Source organism: Dipodomys merriami, unplaced genomic scaffold (genome assembly GCF_024711535.1).
Source record: "Dipodomys merriami isolate MVZ:Mamm:240054 unplaced genomic scaffold, mDipMer1.0.p SCAF_45, whole genome shotgun sequence".
Classification (NCBI taxonomy): domain Eukaryota; kingdom Metazoa; phylum Chordata; class Mammalia; order Rodentia; family Heteromyidae; genus Dipodomys; species Dipodomys merriami.
The window spans coordinates 4,019,109-4,035,672 of NW_027206013.1; the positions used below are offsets into that span (position 1 = coordinate 4,019,109).

General features: G+C 49.3%; 1 protein-coding gene across 1 annotated transcript in view; it reads left to right on the forward strand.

Moving 5' to 3' along the window:
* The first annotated feature begins 9,448 nt into the window (after window positions 1-9,448).
* The window catches only part of Bcr (BCR activator of RhoGEF and GTPase), a 140,791-nt gene continuing 133,675 nt past the window's right edge, over window positions 9,449-16,564 (forward strand). The window contains exon 1 of the mRNA XM_069994414.1: window positions 9,449-10,993. Within this exon, the coding sequence (XP_069850515.1) occupies window positions 9,700-10,993 (1,294 nt within the window). The 5' untranslated portion in view covers window positions 9,449-9,699. The remainder of the gene's footprint in view (window positions 10,994-16,564) is intronic.

A 16,564-nucleotide genomic window follows, 5' to 3' on the forward strand; every position in this document is an offset into this window, starting at 1 on the left:
AGACTTGTGTCCAGCCCTACTTCAGACCTCTAGAGTGAAGAGAAGGCCATTAGAATCCATTCAAATCACACTATAGCCTGGGGAAAATGAAATGGGAACTACTCCTAGATGAACCTCACTGAAGGAAGACCCAGATGCCTTAAATCAGGATGACACTTATAGTCCTCTAACATATAGGTAAAGGAAGCAGACAGAAAATAGATTAAATTCACATGGCCACTCATGCACTTCGTGGGTATGTATGTGTGTATGAGTGTGTGCACACACACGCACATTCACGCGCACACGTGCAAGCATGCTGGTATTAGGGCTTGAACTCAAGGCCTTTAGCTTTGTTTTTTGCTCAAGGCTAGAGCTCTCCCACCTGAACTACATCTCCATTTCCAGCTTTTTGGTGGTTACTTGGAGACAAATGTCTTATAAGCTTTCCTGCCCAAGTTGTCATCAAACTGTGATCCTCAGATCTCAGCCTCCTAAGAAAGTAGCTAGGATTTCAGATGTGAGGCACCCTGCCTAGCACATTCACTATGATTACTATTATTCTTTTTTGTTGTTGTTTTGAGATGATGTTTCAGTTGTAGCCCAGGTTGGCCTATATATCACAGTCCTCCTGCTTCAGCCTCTGAGTATTAGGATTACAGGCATGCATCACAACAATTTTTGTTTCTGGTCCTGAGGCTTGAACTCTGGGCCTGGGAGCTGTCCCTGAGCCTCTTTGTGCTCAAGACTAGTACTCTACGACTTGAGCCACAGTGCCACTTCTTGTTTTGTTTTGTTTTGTTTTTCTGTGAAGTTTATTGGAGATAAGAGTCTCACAGACTTTCCTGCCTGGGCTGGCTTTGAACTATGATCCTCAGATCTCAGCCTCCTGAGTAGTTAGGATTACAGGTGTAAGCCACCGGCACCTGGCTACCACTAACAATTTTCATTCATGAATTCCTCCATTGCCTTTTCCCAGCCCGGTCCCCTGCATTCTCCCATTTACTACTCCTAGAGTCCACATGGCAGGTGACAGAACAACCTGCTTCACAGGTGACCTGACTTTAAATGACTCCTGGAGCCACACAGACTGGGACCAAGAGGCAACTCTATCTAGTTAAGTCCTGGGCCTCTCTAAGCAATAATAGGTAGACACACCATTCTCGGCCTGAGGAAGACTATAGAGAGGACCTGGAGACAGTAGACCTGATTTGCAGAGGGGGGGGCGGGGGGGGGGGTGCAGGGAGGTGGAGAGTCTTTTAGAAGAAGAAACGCAAAGAGGAGCTTTTCTTCTATGTAAGAAATTATTCTAGGATGGCCCTGAGCCCCACCTAAGAAGCCCAGGGCTTGAGGTACTGTCCTAACATAGGGCCCCCTCCTAACAACTCCAAAGGCTCCTCTGCCATCTGCTGTGACATCCCCATGTCACCTCCCATATGTTAGGCCTTCCCCTGAGGGAAGCTGATGGGCAGATGGGAAGTGTGGCTGTCACATTGCCTCCTTCCAGACAGATCCTTCCCAGCCTCTAAGTCCAGATGCCTCCCTGGCATTCAAGGATACCAGCCACCTGTCTGAGCCTGTGCCCCAAGCAGGTGTTAGCTTTTCAATCAGCCTGCCCACCTCTCAGTGGTCTGGGATGCAAAGCGGGTCTGGAGCTCTTTACTACCATGGATGGGGAGAATCCCTGACCTGAGGGTGTTCTAAGCTGCAGGAAGTCAGACTGGACATCACACTGGCCATAACAGGAGCAGAGCAAGTTTGTTTTATCTCAGCCCCTCCTCTCCCTGCAAAGACTACAAACAGCAGTCAGGAGATTCCACTGGGATTCCGCTTGGATATAAGAGACCTCATCAATAATTCTGTAGAAGGCAGGGACTTGGTGTGAAGGGACTTGGGAGGAAGGTCTGGCATGCTCCACTGGGAATCTTGGCCAGCAGTTCCAGAAGATTCTCTTCTTACTTAGCAAGGATGTCCTAACATATCCCTTCTCCCAGCTCTGGGCCAGGGGTTCACAGGCCTGGGGAGGGGGGTGCATTGTCCAGCATAGCACCAGCAATCAAAGCTAGAGAACAGTTGTATTGCTGACCTGGTTTTCTGTTCTTGCCCCTGGCTCCCCAGGGCTGACAGATAACAGATGATGGATAACAGATGATGGGGAAGGAGGGGTCATGTGATCACATCTCACTTGAAAGTTGTTCTCCTTCAGCCTCTAGCTAGGATAGAGATGGTAGTGCTTACCACACAGAAGGAGAAAGGTTTTGGAGCTAGCTCTGAGTATGTCTTAAGGCAGAAAGCCCTGCTATATTTAAGAGGCCCCACCATAGCCTGAGAGTACAATGGTCACTTGTTTGGGTCTCTTGTAGGCTGAGTTCAAATCTGGGCCTCCACCTATTGCTGTGTGATGGGAAGGTCACTATCTCTGAGGTCCTGTCTCTGTGCCTTGTTGAAATGGATGGCTGTAAGAATAGAAAGGAAGTGGCACTGTGGCTCAAGTGGTAGAGCATTCACCTGAGCTGAAGAGCTCAGGGACAGCACCCAGGCCTGGAATGGAAAGTAATTTATGTCTGTGGAGGCCTGGTCCCAGGTCTGCCATCTGTGAGGGCTGGGTGGATGGGAGCCCTGAAAACTGGAATCTCAGGCAGAGGGCCACTGTGCCCACCCATATGACACCTTCAGGTGAATTAGAAAAAGAGTACTCTGTAGTTTCTCAAAAAGAAAAACAGCTGGGCACCAAAGGCTCACATTTGTAATCCCAGCCACTCAGAAGGCTGAGATTTGAGAATTTTAGTTTTAAGTCACCCTAGGCAGACAAACTGACTCTGTATCTCCAACTAACCATCCAAAAGTCAGAAGTGAAGGTATGGCTCAAGTGGTAGATTGCTAGTCTTGAGCAAAAAAAAAACAAGCACCCTGAGTTCAAGCCCCAAACCCTGCTTCCCCACAAAGTAGAACATGAAGCCAGTTGCCGATGGCTTACACCTGTAACCCTAGCTCAGGAGGCTGAAATCTAGAGGAGCATAGTTCAAAGCCAGCCAAGACAGAAAAGTCTGTGAGATTCCATCAAAGTAACCAGTGAAATGCCAGGCTAGAGGCATAGCTTAAGTGGTACAGCACCAGCCAAGTAAGCAAGCCAAGCAATAGGGAGGCCTTGAGTTCAGACTCTGGTACTGGCAGAGAAATGCATTGTCTTAGTTTGGGCTGCTATAAGAAAGTATCATAGGGGCTGGGAAGGTGGCTCAGTGGTAGAGTGCTTGCCTTGCATGCTTGAGGCCCTGGGTTTGATTCCTCAGCATCACATAAGCAGGAAAAAAAAGCCAGAAGTGGTGCTGTGGCTCAAGTGGTAGAGTGCTAGCCTTGAGCTGAAGAGCTGAGGGACAGCGCCCAGGCCCAGAGTTCAGGCCCCACGACCGGACCCAAAAAAAAAAAGAAAGAAAGTATCATAGTCTAGATGACTTATAAAGAACCAAAATTTCTTCCCTCCCTCCCTCTCTCCCTCTCTCTCCCTTCCTTCCTTCCTTCCTTCCCTCCCTCCCTCCCTCCCTCCCTGCCTCCCTGCCTCCCTCCCTCCCTCCCTCCCTCCCTCCCTCCCTCCCTCCCTTCCTTCCTTCCTTCCTTTCCTTCCTGCAGCTTCTCCAGAGTATAGAGCTCATTTCAGCTCTACTGGCCTTGGGACAATACTAAATCTAGCCCATGTCATTCCCAAGGTCACAGAAGCTGCTGGCCCAGGAGTTTTCCTTCCTTACCAAGTCTATCTCCCTCCAACTCTTAAGTCCTTAGTACCACCCTGGCCAGTCCTTTCTCTATGCCTCTACTTTCCTAGTCCAGCCCCTGCTTCTTCCCTACTTAAGGCCCGGTGAACTGGGGGAGATTCCTCATCCCCTTGTTGGCAAACACCAGCTCTTCAGAGACAAAAGTCCACTTTCTGTCCGTATTTTTTGTTTTTTCCTTTAAAAAAAAAATCTGAGGAAGTGGTGCTGTGGCTCAAGCAGTATAGCACTCGCCTTGAGATGAAGAGCACAGGGACGGTGCCCAAGCCCAGAGTTCAAGCCCCACGACTGACCAAAAATAAAATAAATAAATAAAATAAAAATAACTTTAAAAAAAATCTGAGACTGGGACTCAAATTCAGTACTTAAAGCTTTCATTCATGGGCTACCAACTGAACCAGGCCTCCAGCCCCTCTCTCTATGGCTTTTGAGTACTCCTGTGGCAACTGTCTAATGTGGAAGACCTATTGGTGACAAGACTAGGACGGAAACAAAGTAAAAGAAAGGACTGGACTCCAAGACCATTCTGGAAGAGGAGCTCACAGAGCTTGCACATGGATTTGGTAGAAAGGACCAACCAAAGGGCTGACAGTGGGACAGTGTCTCTGAGGCCATGGGTACCTGGGAGAGGCAGATGGATGGGCAGATGGTGAATCTGCAGCACCAAGGAGCCATGGTAGAGACATGTATGTCCTTGGAAGATCTAGGAAGAGTCAGGAGTCTGGGGAAGGCTTTCCTGGGCAGGTGATACCTGAGCTGGTGCTATGAACAGACAAAGACAAGGAGACTTCAAAGTTATGGGTTTGTTCAAGAAATGGCCAGGTTGGGGCTGGGAAGGTGGCTCAGTGGTAGAGCGCTTGCCTTGCATGCATGAGGCCCTGGGTTCAATTCCTCAGCACCACATAAGCAAAAAGAAGCCGGAAGTGGCGCTGTGGCTCAAGTGGTAGAGCGCTAACCTTGAGCTAAAGAGCTGAGGGACAGCGCCCAGGCCCAGAGTTCAGGCCCCACGACCGGACCCCCCTCCCCCCCACCAAAAAAAAAAAAGAAATGGCCAGGTTAGAAAATAAGGATGGTATGTTAAGTAGGATGAAAGACCAGAAGCAAGATGGCCTTTTAGGTCCTTTCCACCACAATGGGCATGTTCTATCATCTGTATTGAGCATTACAGTGGTCACTAGTTCCCTTAGTGATTACTGGGCACCTAAAATGTGGCTCCAGCTATAGGAGAACTGCATTGTAATGAGACTGAAATAGCCACAATGACTGCTGTCTTGGACAGTGTAGTAAGCTGATGGTGACTTGCTTGGATTTGCTGGTGCGTGACTGGGGAAGTGAGTGGAGGAAACAGGGTGGGTGCTCCCTGCAGTGGCCCAGCTCTGACCCTCTTATCATGATCACACACAGTAAGAACCTATCTCTCTTTGGGTTATGTCCTCTTCCAGACCACACAAATAATCCCCATTCAACTAGTATAGACTGAACACTTACTATGTGCTGAGCACTTGAGGACATGGGGGGAGGGGGGCGGTGAGATCAAAGGTCTGTGTTATGGGCTTAGAGCTAGCAGATACAGACAGCAAATTAGGAGTTACACAATATTATGTGTAGACACCATGTTCCTCCTTCCTCTAGTGAAGGATAAAGAAAAGGAGAGGGGAGGAGGGAGGGAGAAGAAGGACAGAGAGGGAGAGAGAGAGAAGGAAAGAGAAAGCTATATTGAAAAGAATGGGAGGTTTAGAGAGGGAGTGCTCTCCTGAAAGTCCTGAGGATGAAGGACCAGAGGCACTGTCTAAGGGGAGGGGAAGGCTACTGGTTATGGGTTTGTGTCCAAATAATTTTCTATGTCAAGAGGACAGAGCCTTTCCTTGTTGTTGTTGTTTTAAATGTACTATGTGACTTTTTTGTTTCCTTTGTATGTTCTTCCCCCTATGGTATATCCCCTGCTGTTACTGTACTTGATTTTGGTACCCTGTATCTTGTATATACATTTGTCTAATTTGGGAAGGGGAATAACAAAACGCTGAAACAAGGACACAGGATGACTTATTGCAACAATGATACCCACAAGACAGTATATTGGAATTCAACTTTACAACTTTGCTGGGGGAGGAGTGAGAAAGGTAGGGAGGGAAGGGGTAACAATGCTCAACAAGATATGTACTCATTCCCTTACTCATGTAATGGGAACCCCTCTGTACAGCATCTTTACAATAAATAAAAATTTTAAAAAGAGAACAGAGCTTGCAAACCCAAACCAAACATCTGCAGAGTATCTGTAACTATTACATTGTAACTCATACATGTAACACATTTGTTTATATGTAAAATATTAAAAATTGAGCACAAAGCTGTGTGCCGATGGCTCATGCTTATAATCCTAGCAAAACAGAAGGCTGAGGTCCAAGGATCATAGTTTAAAGCCAGCTCAGGAAGGATAGTCCATGAGACTCTTTTTTTTTTTTTTGGTCTGGTCGTGGGGCCTGAACTCTGGGCCTGGGCACTGTCCCTCAGCTCTTCAGCTCAAGGCTAGCGCTCTACCACTTCAGCCACAGCACCACTTCTGACTTTTTTCTTTTTGCTTATGTGGTGCTGAGGAATCAAACCCAGGGCCTTATGCATGCAAGGCAAGCGCTCTACCACTGAGCCACCTTCCCAGCCCCTCCATGAGACTCATCACCAATTAACCACCAAAAGCCAGCATTGGAGCTGTGGCTCAAGTGGTACAGTGCCAGCCTTGAGGGGAAAAGCTAAGAACAGAGTCTAGGCCCTAAGTTCAAGCCCCAGTACTGCCACAAGAAATGAATAAATATATATAAAGAAAATATAAAACTTGAGTGGCATATGCTTATAGTTTCAGCTACTTAGGGGCTGAGGCAGAATTGCTTAAGCACAGGAATTCAGGAGCAATGTGACAAACATAGTGAGACCTCTCATCTCAAAACAAGTAAATGAGTGAATATAAAATATTCAAATGAAGCTAAAGAGGGGTATATGAACCAGAGAATGATATTTATAGATGAAGTCTTCCCACCAAACTCTCCTGTTCCCCCAGTCATTTAATGATCCTGTGAGCCCTAATGAACCCCAGATTTCCCCATAGAAACCAAGGTGTGCAAACAGCACAAGAAAGAAAGAATTTAGAACTTTGGCCTTTGGGGATTTTTTTTTTTTTCTGATGGGTGTACAGCAGGGTTCAGAAGGCCTGGGTGCTCATTTTGCCTAGCCCATCTGCTGGGTGACTTGAAGGCGGCTAGCATTGTTCATGATCCGGTAAAGTCAGGGTTTTTTTTTTTTTTTTTTCTTCAGTATAGGGATTAAGCCCAAGGCTTCCTCCTGGTAGGCAGTTTATCTTGCATTTGAACCAAACTCCCAATCCCTTTGTATTTTTCTTTTAGAGATAAGGTCTACTTCTCTTTGGCTAAACGGGCCTCCTACTCTCAGTTCTCCTACTTCTATGATTTTTAAGTTGCTGGGATTAAGGAATGTAACGCCACACTCAACCTTTTCTTTGTTTCTTTGCTTCTTTTTTGTTTTTCTTTTTCCTTCCTCCCCCTCCACTTCTTCCCACTCCCCCCCTCACATAGTTGTGGGGCTTGAACTCAGTGTCTGGGTGCTGTGAGCTCTTTTTGCTCATAGCACTTTGAGCCACAGTAGCACTTCCAGTTTTTGAGTGGTTAATTAGAGATAAGGGTCTCATGGACTTTGCTGCCTGGGCTGGTTTCGAACTGTGATCCTCAAATTTCAGCCTCCTGAGTAGCTAGGATTACAGGCATGAGCCACCAGATCCCAGCTTATTTTTTTTCCCTCTCTTTCTCCCCCCCATCCCCACCCTGCCTTTCTTTTTCCAAACTGGGGATTGAACCCAGGGCCTTGCACTTTCTAAAATACCACTGAGCTACATCCCCACCCCAGGTCAGGATTTATTCTGTCCATTCTGAAGAAGAGGTTACAGAGAATGAGAACACTATTCACTAGTTTACTGGGATTCTTGCGCTTTTCTATCCCATGGGCCCCGAAATAAGACAGTACTGGCATCTCAGTTTCTTCCTCTGCAAAATGGGATATTTAGGCAGAAGAGGTTAGCTGGGAATGAGGGAACCACCAGTGCAGGAAATTGGTGAGACCTGCAGAGGGCAGCAATGAGCCATGAAGCTGCTTTGGAACCTTCAGGCTGGGTCCCCAAGGATGGTTTGGCCCAGCCATCATAAACACACCATCATTGCTTGGAACCACATGCTATAAATTCAGGCCTATTTTGTTTGTTCCACCCAGGCACTTTATACAAGGTGCTCACAGTATTTTACAGATGAGGATAAGAGTGAGGCTCAGAGAGAAGGGAAGGGAATTGCCAAGGTCACAAAACTGGAAGTCAAAGACAGGAACTGGGCCCAGACTATCTGGCTGTTAGCTCTGTTTAGTTGTTGTTGTTGTTGTTTTCTTTTTCTTTTTCTCTTGACTGGAAATTAGGGCATCTGTTTTTCCAGACACTGGAACTAGAAGGAATAACCTCTCATATCCACCCAGGATAAGAGTTTCAGAAAGCAGATGCTAGGGTTCTCATTTCAGTGCACAGCAAACTACTAAGATATAGAGAGGGAAAAGCGATCAGGACTCAAGGCCCAGTTCATTGGCTGCCAAATCCTATTTTCTTTTCCTTTTACTCAGCTGGCAGGTTGAGTGCTTTCATTTTGTATTCATCTGACAGTATGCTCCACGGTGTGTCTCAGATCTCAGGGCTTCCTAGGGGATCATCAAAGATGGAGTTTTACTACATGCTCTGGGCTTTCTGACCTTTCGACTAAGCCCTGTGGCCAAGGTAGAGGCTGGTAACCCCTTTAGGCAAAGACTAATTAGGTAAGTTCTGCATCTGCTAGACCTGGGAAAAACTACACTGGCTTCTGATACAAAAACACCACCCAGTGCACCTGTAGGTAGAAGTGGCGGTGAGTGATTTACAGGGGGGGAGGGGGACAGAAGAGGGGAGGATAAGTCCTAATTATCACCCTGTGCTATATGTGTCTGGCAATCCTGTGTGACAGTGGTTGCTTCATTACTCCCTCCAGGCTTGTTGGCACACTAGCTGCTGCCTCAGTGACTTAGCCTGGTCTTAGCTGTCTCACTGGGTGACCAGCCCTGGCCAGCTCCTCTCTGGATTAAGCCCCAGTTGGAGTTTCTTAGCGTGTTGCTCAGGTCCCTAATGCTGGCCAGGGTGCCAGGCTTTGGTGCAATGAGCCAGGTATTCCAGGTGTGTGGAACTAGACCAAGACCTTATGAGACATCCCTAAGCTGGCAGGCAGGTTCGCTGCCGGCGTGGCTTCAGTTTCCCTCCGCACTCAGAGGACCGTGTGGGGGGGAAGCGGCCTCCCAGAGCCCCCCACCCAGCATCCGCGGCGCGGTCCCTTTAAGAGGCGCGCCCAGCTCCGTCAGCCACGCCGCGGCCACCGCCCCCCGGCCCTCCCCTTCCTGCGGCGCTGGAGTGCGGGCCGGGCGGGAGTGCGGCGGCGAGAGCGGGCCGGGCGAGGCTCCGCGCGGGTGGTGGAGGCGCCGGGCGGCGGATTGCAGAGCGGCTGTGGGAGCCGGGGCTGAGGAGCGTGCGGACCCCGCGGCCATGGGCCCGCGGCGGCCGGGCTGAGCGGAGGGCAGCGTCTGCCCCGCGCCGAGGAGCCCCGCACACAATAGCGGCGCGCGCAGCCCCGCGCCCCCGCCCCCACTCGCGCAGCCCCCTCCCCGCGCCCCGCCCCGCCCCGCCCCGCGCCTCTCGCCGCCCGGGGGAGCCGAGCGGCTCGCCTCACCTGCCGCCCGGGGAGGGGGCGGGCATTGTTCGCCGCCGCCGCCGCCGCGTCGGGCCATGGGGGGCGCCCGGCGCCCGGGGTCGGGCCTGGTGAGGTCGCCGCGCCGCCGCTGAGGCGGGCTCCACGCGCAGCCCCGCGGCGCAGGTGAGGCCGGCCGCGCCATGGTGGACCCGGTGGGCTTCGCCGAGGCGTGGAAGGCGCAGTTCCCGGACTCGGAGCCTCCGCGCATGGAGCTGCGCTCGGTGGGTGACATCGAGCAGGAGCTGGAGCGCTGCAAGGCCTCCATTCGGCGCCTGGAGCAGGAGGTGAACCAGGAGCGTTTCCGCATGATCTACCTGCAGACGCTGCTGGCCAAGGAGAAGAAGAGCTATGACCGGCAGCGCTGGGGCTTCCGTCGCGCCGCGCAGCCCCCCGACGGCGCCGCCGAGCCCCGCGCGCCCGCGCCGCCGCGCCCGGCCCCCGCGCCCGCCGCCGACGATGCCGACCCGCCGCCTGCCGAAGAGCCCGAGGGCCGGCCCGACGGTGAAGGGTCTCCGGGCAAGGCCCGACCGTCGTCGGCTACCCGAAGATTCGGGGCCGCCGCGCCCCCGGACCGAGACGATCGAGGCCCTCCCACTAGCGTGGCGGCTCTTAGGTCCAACTTCGAAAGGATCCGTAAAGGCCCTGGGCAGGCTGGGGCGGCAGATAGCGAGAAGCCTTTCTATGTGAACGTCGAGTTTCACCATGAGCGTGGCCTGGTGAAGGTCAATGACAAAGAGGTGTCGGACCGAATCAGTTCCCTGGGCAGCCAGGCCATGCAGATGGAGCGCAAGAAGTCCCAGCAAGGGGCTGCGCAGGGCCTGGGGGACATGCCCAGGCCGCATTACCGCGGGCGCTCTTCTGAGAGTAGCTGCGGCCTCGACGGCGACTATGAAGACTCCGAGTTGAATCCCCGCTTCCTGAAGGACAACCTGATCAATGCCAATGGCGGCGGCAGACCCCTTTGGCCGCCCCTGGAGTACCAGCCCTACCAGAGCATCTACGTCGGTGGAATGATGGTGGAAGGGGAGGGTAAGGGTCCCCTTCTGCGTAGCCAGAGCACGTCGGAGCAGGAGAAGCGCCTCACCTGGCCCCGCAGGTCCTACTCCCCCCGGAGCTTTGAGGACAGTGGAGGTGGTTATACCCCGGACTGCAGCTCCAATGAGAACCTCACATCCAGCGAGGAGGACTTCTCCTCTGGCCAGTCCAGCCGAGTATCCCCAAGCCCAACCACCTACCGAATGTTCCGGGACAAGAGCCGCTCACCCTCACAGAACTCGCAGCAGTCCTTCGACAGCAGCAGCCCTCCTACACCACAGTGCCAGAAAAGGCACAGACAGTGTCAGGTTGTGGTGTCTGAGGCTACCATCGTGGGGGTCCGCAAGACTGGACAGATCTGGCCCAGTGATGGAGACAGCACTTTTCATGGGGACACAGGTAGGTGCCAGGGTGTGCGCAGCTACACCTCTGCGGGAATCTGTGAAAGGGTAGGGGAAGCCACAAAAGAGAAATTGGCAGGGAGAAATGAATACTTTTTTGAGTGGTTTTTCCATTGCTCTTGTGGTTCAAGCTGCTCCTTTCCCTGAACTCCACCAACCTTCCTCGTCTGAAAGGCAGGAATGGCAGTGTTTGGAATGACATGGAGTAGAGAGGGGTGATCTATACAGGGGATGGCAGGTGGCTTCTTCCTGTGTGTTTGAAGGAGGATACTCTATGCTGACTGTGATCTTTGGATGTCAGAATGTATAAAGCCATAGTTATTTCTGCACCTAGATCCAATTCCTTCAGTGGGAGTTGATCTGTGCATAGGACATTCCCTGCCACCACATCATTCTTATCCTGGAGGGATTATAGGAAATATTTGAGGGACCCAAGATGTGCAAACTGGTCTGACGCTGGTGACTCATGACACATGTCTGTAATCCTAGCTACTCAGGAAGCTGAGATCTGAGGATCAGGGTTCAAAGCCAGCCTAGGCAGGAAAGTTGGAGAGACTCTTACCTCCAATTAACTACCAGAGTACCAGAAATTGAGCTGTGACTCAGATTGGTAGATTGCTAGCTTTGAGCAAAAAGAACTCAGGGACAGCTCTTCAAGTTCCACAACTGACAGGAAAAAAAAAAAGATATGCAAACTGCTTACAGGCCTTGGAAGTTTCAGGCTCACTTGGTAACAAGTTGGAGCAGGCAAAGGTAGGAATTAGAAGGAAATGAGGTGACAGACAGTTCTGACTCAGTGGGGCCACTAGAAATCAATGAGAGTTTATCTGGAGCTGAAGCTTAGCCACACCCATTCTGATCTTCCTGGCCTGAGACAGGCTTCTTCCATCATTACTTCCCCACAAGCTCCTCCATGCTTTGAAATCTAACCCAGTGTAGTATTGATCCTCCAATGTGCCCTTGTCTTTTGGTCTTTCCAAGCTAAGTACCCACAGGTGCTTATTTTCGGCTCTTAGTTCATTGTCAGACCCCAGCCCTAAAGTTAAACCTATGGGATTGTACATAAGTAATGTGCTATAAACAAGAGCCCATTTATTGGGCCTTTGGAGTAATAGGACCAGAATTTGAAGTCCAGGTACAGTTTGCAGATAGGATAAGAAAAGGGGATAAGGCATAGGGTTTGGTAAGGGTAGGGGCTTGTGAGGCTGTCGGGAATTTCTTGGAGTCCTCAGTTGGGCTGATCCGGTTTTCTGCTTCATTGATTTTTCTTTTTCTGCTGATAGAGTTGCATGTGCTTGGTTTGTCAGAATCCTCTTGAAACAAGTTAGGCTATTTTTGGCTCCACTGAGCTGCCTGTGTGTGTTCAGCACTCTATCCTGTTTGTTTTAGGTACTTCCAGTTGCTGATAGTCCATTTGCAGCTGAGGTTGGCTGTGGTGTATGGTGGGACTTGCCTGTGGCCTGGCTGGGCTACATTCCCCAAGTCTCTAGTGTAGAGATGAGAAGCTGTAGGATTCAAAAGCATACTTTGCAGGCACATCAGCTCCTTCTGCGTCTGGAGGATTGCCCTGTGGTCACTGGGCACCAGTCTTGTCCAGCCAGCTGTCTGCTATACAAACTAACTTGAAGTGTCTTTCAGTGCCTTGGTGTGGGAGAACATTATTTTATTTTTGTTTTTGTTTTTTTTTGTCGGTCATGGGGCTTGAACTCTGAGCCTGGGCGCTGTCCCTCAGCAATTCAGCTCAAGGCTAGCACTCTACCACTTGAGCCACAGTGCCACTTCCAGTTTTCTGGTGGTTTATTGGAGATAAGAGTCGACAGGTGCCAGTGGCTCACGCTTGTAATCCTAGCTACTGAGGAGGCTGAGATCTGAGGATCATGGTTCAAAGACAGCCCAGGCAGAAAAGTCCATGAGACTCTTATCTCCAATTAACCACCAGAAAACTGCAAGTGGTGCTGTGGCTCAAGCAGTAGAGCACTCGCCTTGAGCTGAAGAGTTCAGGGATGGCGCCCAGGCCCAGAGTTCAAGCCTCATGACCGACCAAAAAACAAAAAAGAGTCTCATGGACTTTCCTGCCCTAGGCTGGCTTTGAACTCTGATCCCCAGATCTCAGCCTCCTGAGTAGCTAGGATTACAGGCGTGAGCCACCGGCGCCTGGTAGGAGAACATTTCTTTTTTCTTTTTCTTTTTCTTTTTTTTTTTGGGTCCAGTCATGGGGCCTGAACTCTGGGCCTGGGCACTGAGCCACTGAGCCATCTTCCCAGCCCCCAGAAAACATTAAGAAAGAAAATGAGAGGTTTTCATGGAGACCTGCAGTCTGAAATGATCCTCTGTAGAAAGTTGAACCCAGCTTTTCCTACAGCTCCCGCTGTTGTGGCCATATTGCCTACCACATAGTCAGACCCCAACAACAAATTTAGAGAAGATGAAAGTAGGAATTAGCAGTAAGTGAAGCTTGGTACCTGTGGCACATGCCTGTAATCCTAGTTATTCATGAGGCTGATATCAGAGGATTGTGGTTTGAAGCCAGCCTGGGCAGAAAAATCCAAAAGACTTATATCCAATTAACCAACTAAAAGCTGGAAATGGAGCTGTGCTTCAAGAAGCACTAGCTTTGAGCAAAAAAAAAAAAAAAAAGCTCAGGGACAGCATCCAGGACCTGAATTTAAGCTCCAGGAGAGGCACTTGGGTTAGTTTCTCAGGAAATATCTGAGGAATTAATTTCATAACTGGGTTCCAAGTTCTTCCTCATACTAGGTTTTGTATTTTCCCTCAGATATTTTTAATGACGAATAGTATTTAAAGAGAATCATTTAAAAGAGATTATGGAGACTGGGAATGTGGTTCAGACATGTGGGGATAGGGTGGGATGGGGAGATGGGGATTGTTCAAATCCTAGCTCTGCAAAAAAGAAGTGAGATAGAAAGTTGAGTCCAGCCTTTCCTGTAGCTCCTGTGGATATGGCCATGTGGCCTCTACCACATAGTCAGACCCTAGCAAAGTCAGAGAAGATAGAAGTAGGAATTTTTCTTAATTTTAATTTACAACTTTTCAGAGCACTTTTATGTTCATAGCAAAGTTGAAGGGAAGGTAAAGAGGTTTTTCATGTATTTGTTTTCTTCCACCTGCCTACATTATTATCCTCTTGGTGTCATGCATCCTATGAGTTTGAGTCCTTTTTTGGCTTTAAAACTTCTGATTATTTTAGCTCAGAGTTTAAATTCTGCTGAACTGTGTGGTCTGCTCTGATGTGTGGCCTTGTGTGGCTGATAGGGAAAAAGAGATTCCATCCCGGCTAAGCCATCTCTCTCTGTGTGGACTGTTTACTGATGTTCTTTTTTTGGTCCGATCATGGGGCCTGAACTGGGTGCTGTCCCTCAGCTCTTCAGCTCAAGCTACCACTCTACCAGTTGAGCCACAGTGCCACTTTCGGCTTTTTTTTTTTTCCTGCTTATGTGGTGCTGAGGAATTGAACCCAGGGCCTCATGCATGCAAGGCAAGCGCTCTACCACTGAGCCACCTTCCTAGCCCTTTACTGATGTTCTTTAGATGACTGTGGGACCTGTTGGCCTGAAAAGGAACAGTGTGGAAAATTACACTGTAGGGAGAGGGTGGAAGTCATCCTGATGCTCTGCAGTAGCACACATGGAAACTATTCTCCATGAGATTCCTTTGGATGAGAGACCCTCATATTCTGAATTGAGGGTTTTGGTGATTAAGGGAAGGGCTGAAACCACCGCAGACTGCTCTGTGCTGAGCATGATGACAAGATGCTTCAGCTAAAGTCTGTGGTGAGCTCTTTATATTACCCACTAGTGGGGCTGCCCATTTATAGATAAGGATGCAAATAGGAAATAGCATAGCTGAGATCCTGGGAACCTGTGTAAATTCAAAGCCCTGGTCTTTCTGGTATGTGATGATCCTGCGTGTTCCTATTTTATCAGTGTGCTTTTTGTTTCTTTGAGGCAGGATCTCACTATGTAGCCCAGGCTAGCCTTAAATTCACAATATTCCTGCCTCAGGCTTCTCACATGGTGGCCTTTATTTCTCTGGGGCTTTTTTAATATGTATTTTTGTTCTGTCATTTCTATCTTTTTTTTTTTTTTTTTTGTGGACCTTGAACTCTGGGCTTGGGCACTGTCCCTGTGCTCTTCAGCTCAAGGTGAGTGCTCTACCACTTGAGCCACAGTCCCACTTCCGGTTTTCTAATTGTTTATTGGAGATAAAAGTATCATGGACTTTCCTGCCTGGGCTAGCTTTGAACTGTGATCCTCAGATCTCAGCCTCTTGAGCAGCTAGGATTACAGGCGTGAGCCACCGGCGCCTTGCTTATTTCTATCTTTTTGTTGAGCAAAATCACTTGCCCTTTGGATTACAGCAATGTGTGGAAGTCTGAGTGATCACAGGCAACTGGTTGGAGTAACTGTGGGCCTACCAAAGGTTACCCATGCCTTTTGCTAGCTCCATCATTGCCTCTGTAGACCAGAGCTATGGCTGACTCTGGATTGAGTGCAGGCTCCTCTTATGAACAGAGGCAGAGAGGGAGATTGGAAGCCATCTACATCAAATTTTATAAGGTTCCTTGGCTCCAGAAGGCTGATATGTTTTGGGCATAGAATGAAGCATTCTGGAACATTTTACTGAAGTTACTGAGGGTGTCTGTCCTATGACTCTTTTGCCTAATTTGTTGCTTCTAGCTTTCAGAGCCATGTCCCAGCATTGGTCGAGAGTCTGTAGCCAGGAAGGTCTGTGTATATAACTGCCCCTTGATCAGACAAAGAGTCCAGGTGAGCAATATGCTGAACCCACTTGGGACAGGACTGGATCATACAGGAGGCCTGGCTGCAGCTTTCCCCTGTGCTTTGAAAGGGATCCAGTGTCCAGAGAGAACTCAAAGACATTCTTGGGGCTTTAACCAATAGGTCTGAGTTTTGACTGATGCTGCTGCCTTACAAATCAAGGATCAGGGGTGATGGTATAGTAAATGAACTGTGACCTTCATAGAAGTCCTTCCTGTGGAATACAACTCCTCGGCTTCAAGAAAGATTTTTTTCTTTGAAAAATACTGTTACTTTAATTGCAGTGTGTTACTTGTATAACATATTATAGGTTTATTAATTTTAGTGTGATAAAATATTTTGGGAGAGATGTTAGAGATCAAACCTAGGATTCTGGCACATGCTAGGCAAGTATTCTGCCATTGAGCTATATCCCCAGCCCCTACTTCAATCATATTAAGTGTGCAGTTCAATAGCATTATGTTTGTAGTCGTCACCGTGTGTGTGTGTGTGTGTGTGTGTGTGTGTGTATACATGTGTGTGCATGTAGTGGTATGCTAAGCACTTGCTGTCACTGAGCTCCACACCTAGCCCTTTTTCATCTTTCTAAACTAAGACTGTGGGCTGGGAAGGTAGCTCAGCGGTAGAGTGCATGCCTTGCAAGCATGAGGCCCTGGGTTCGATTCCTCAGCACCACATAAAAACAAAAAAAGCCGGAAGTGGCGGTGTGGCTCCAGTGGTAGAGCACTAGCCTTGAGCTGAAGAGCTGAGGGACAGCACCCAGACCCAGA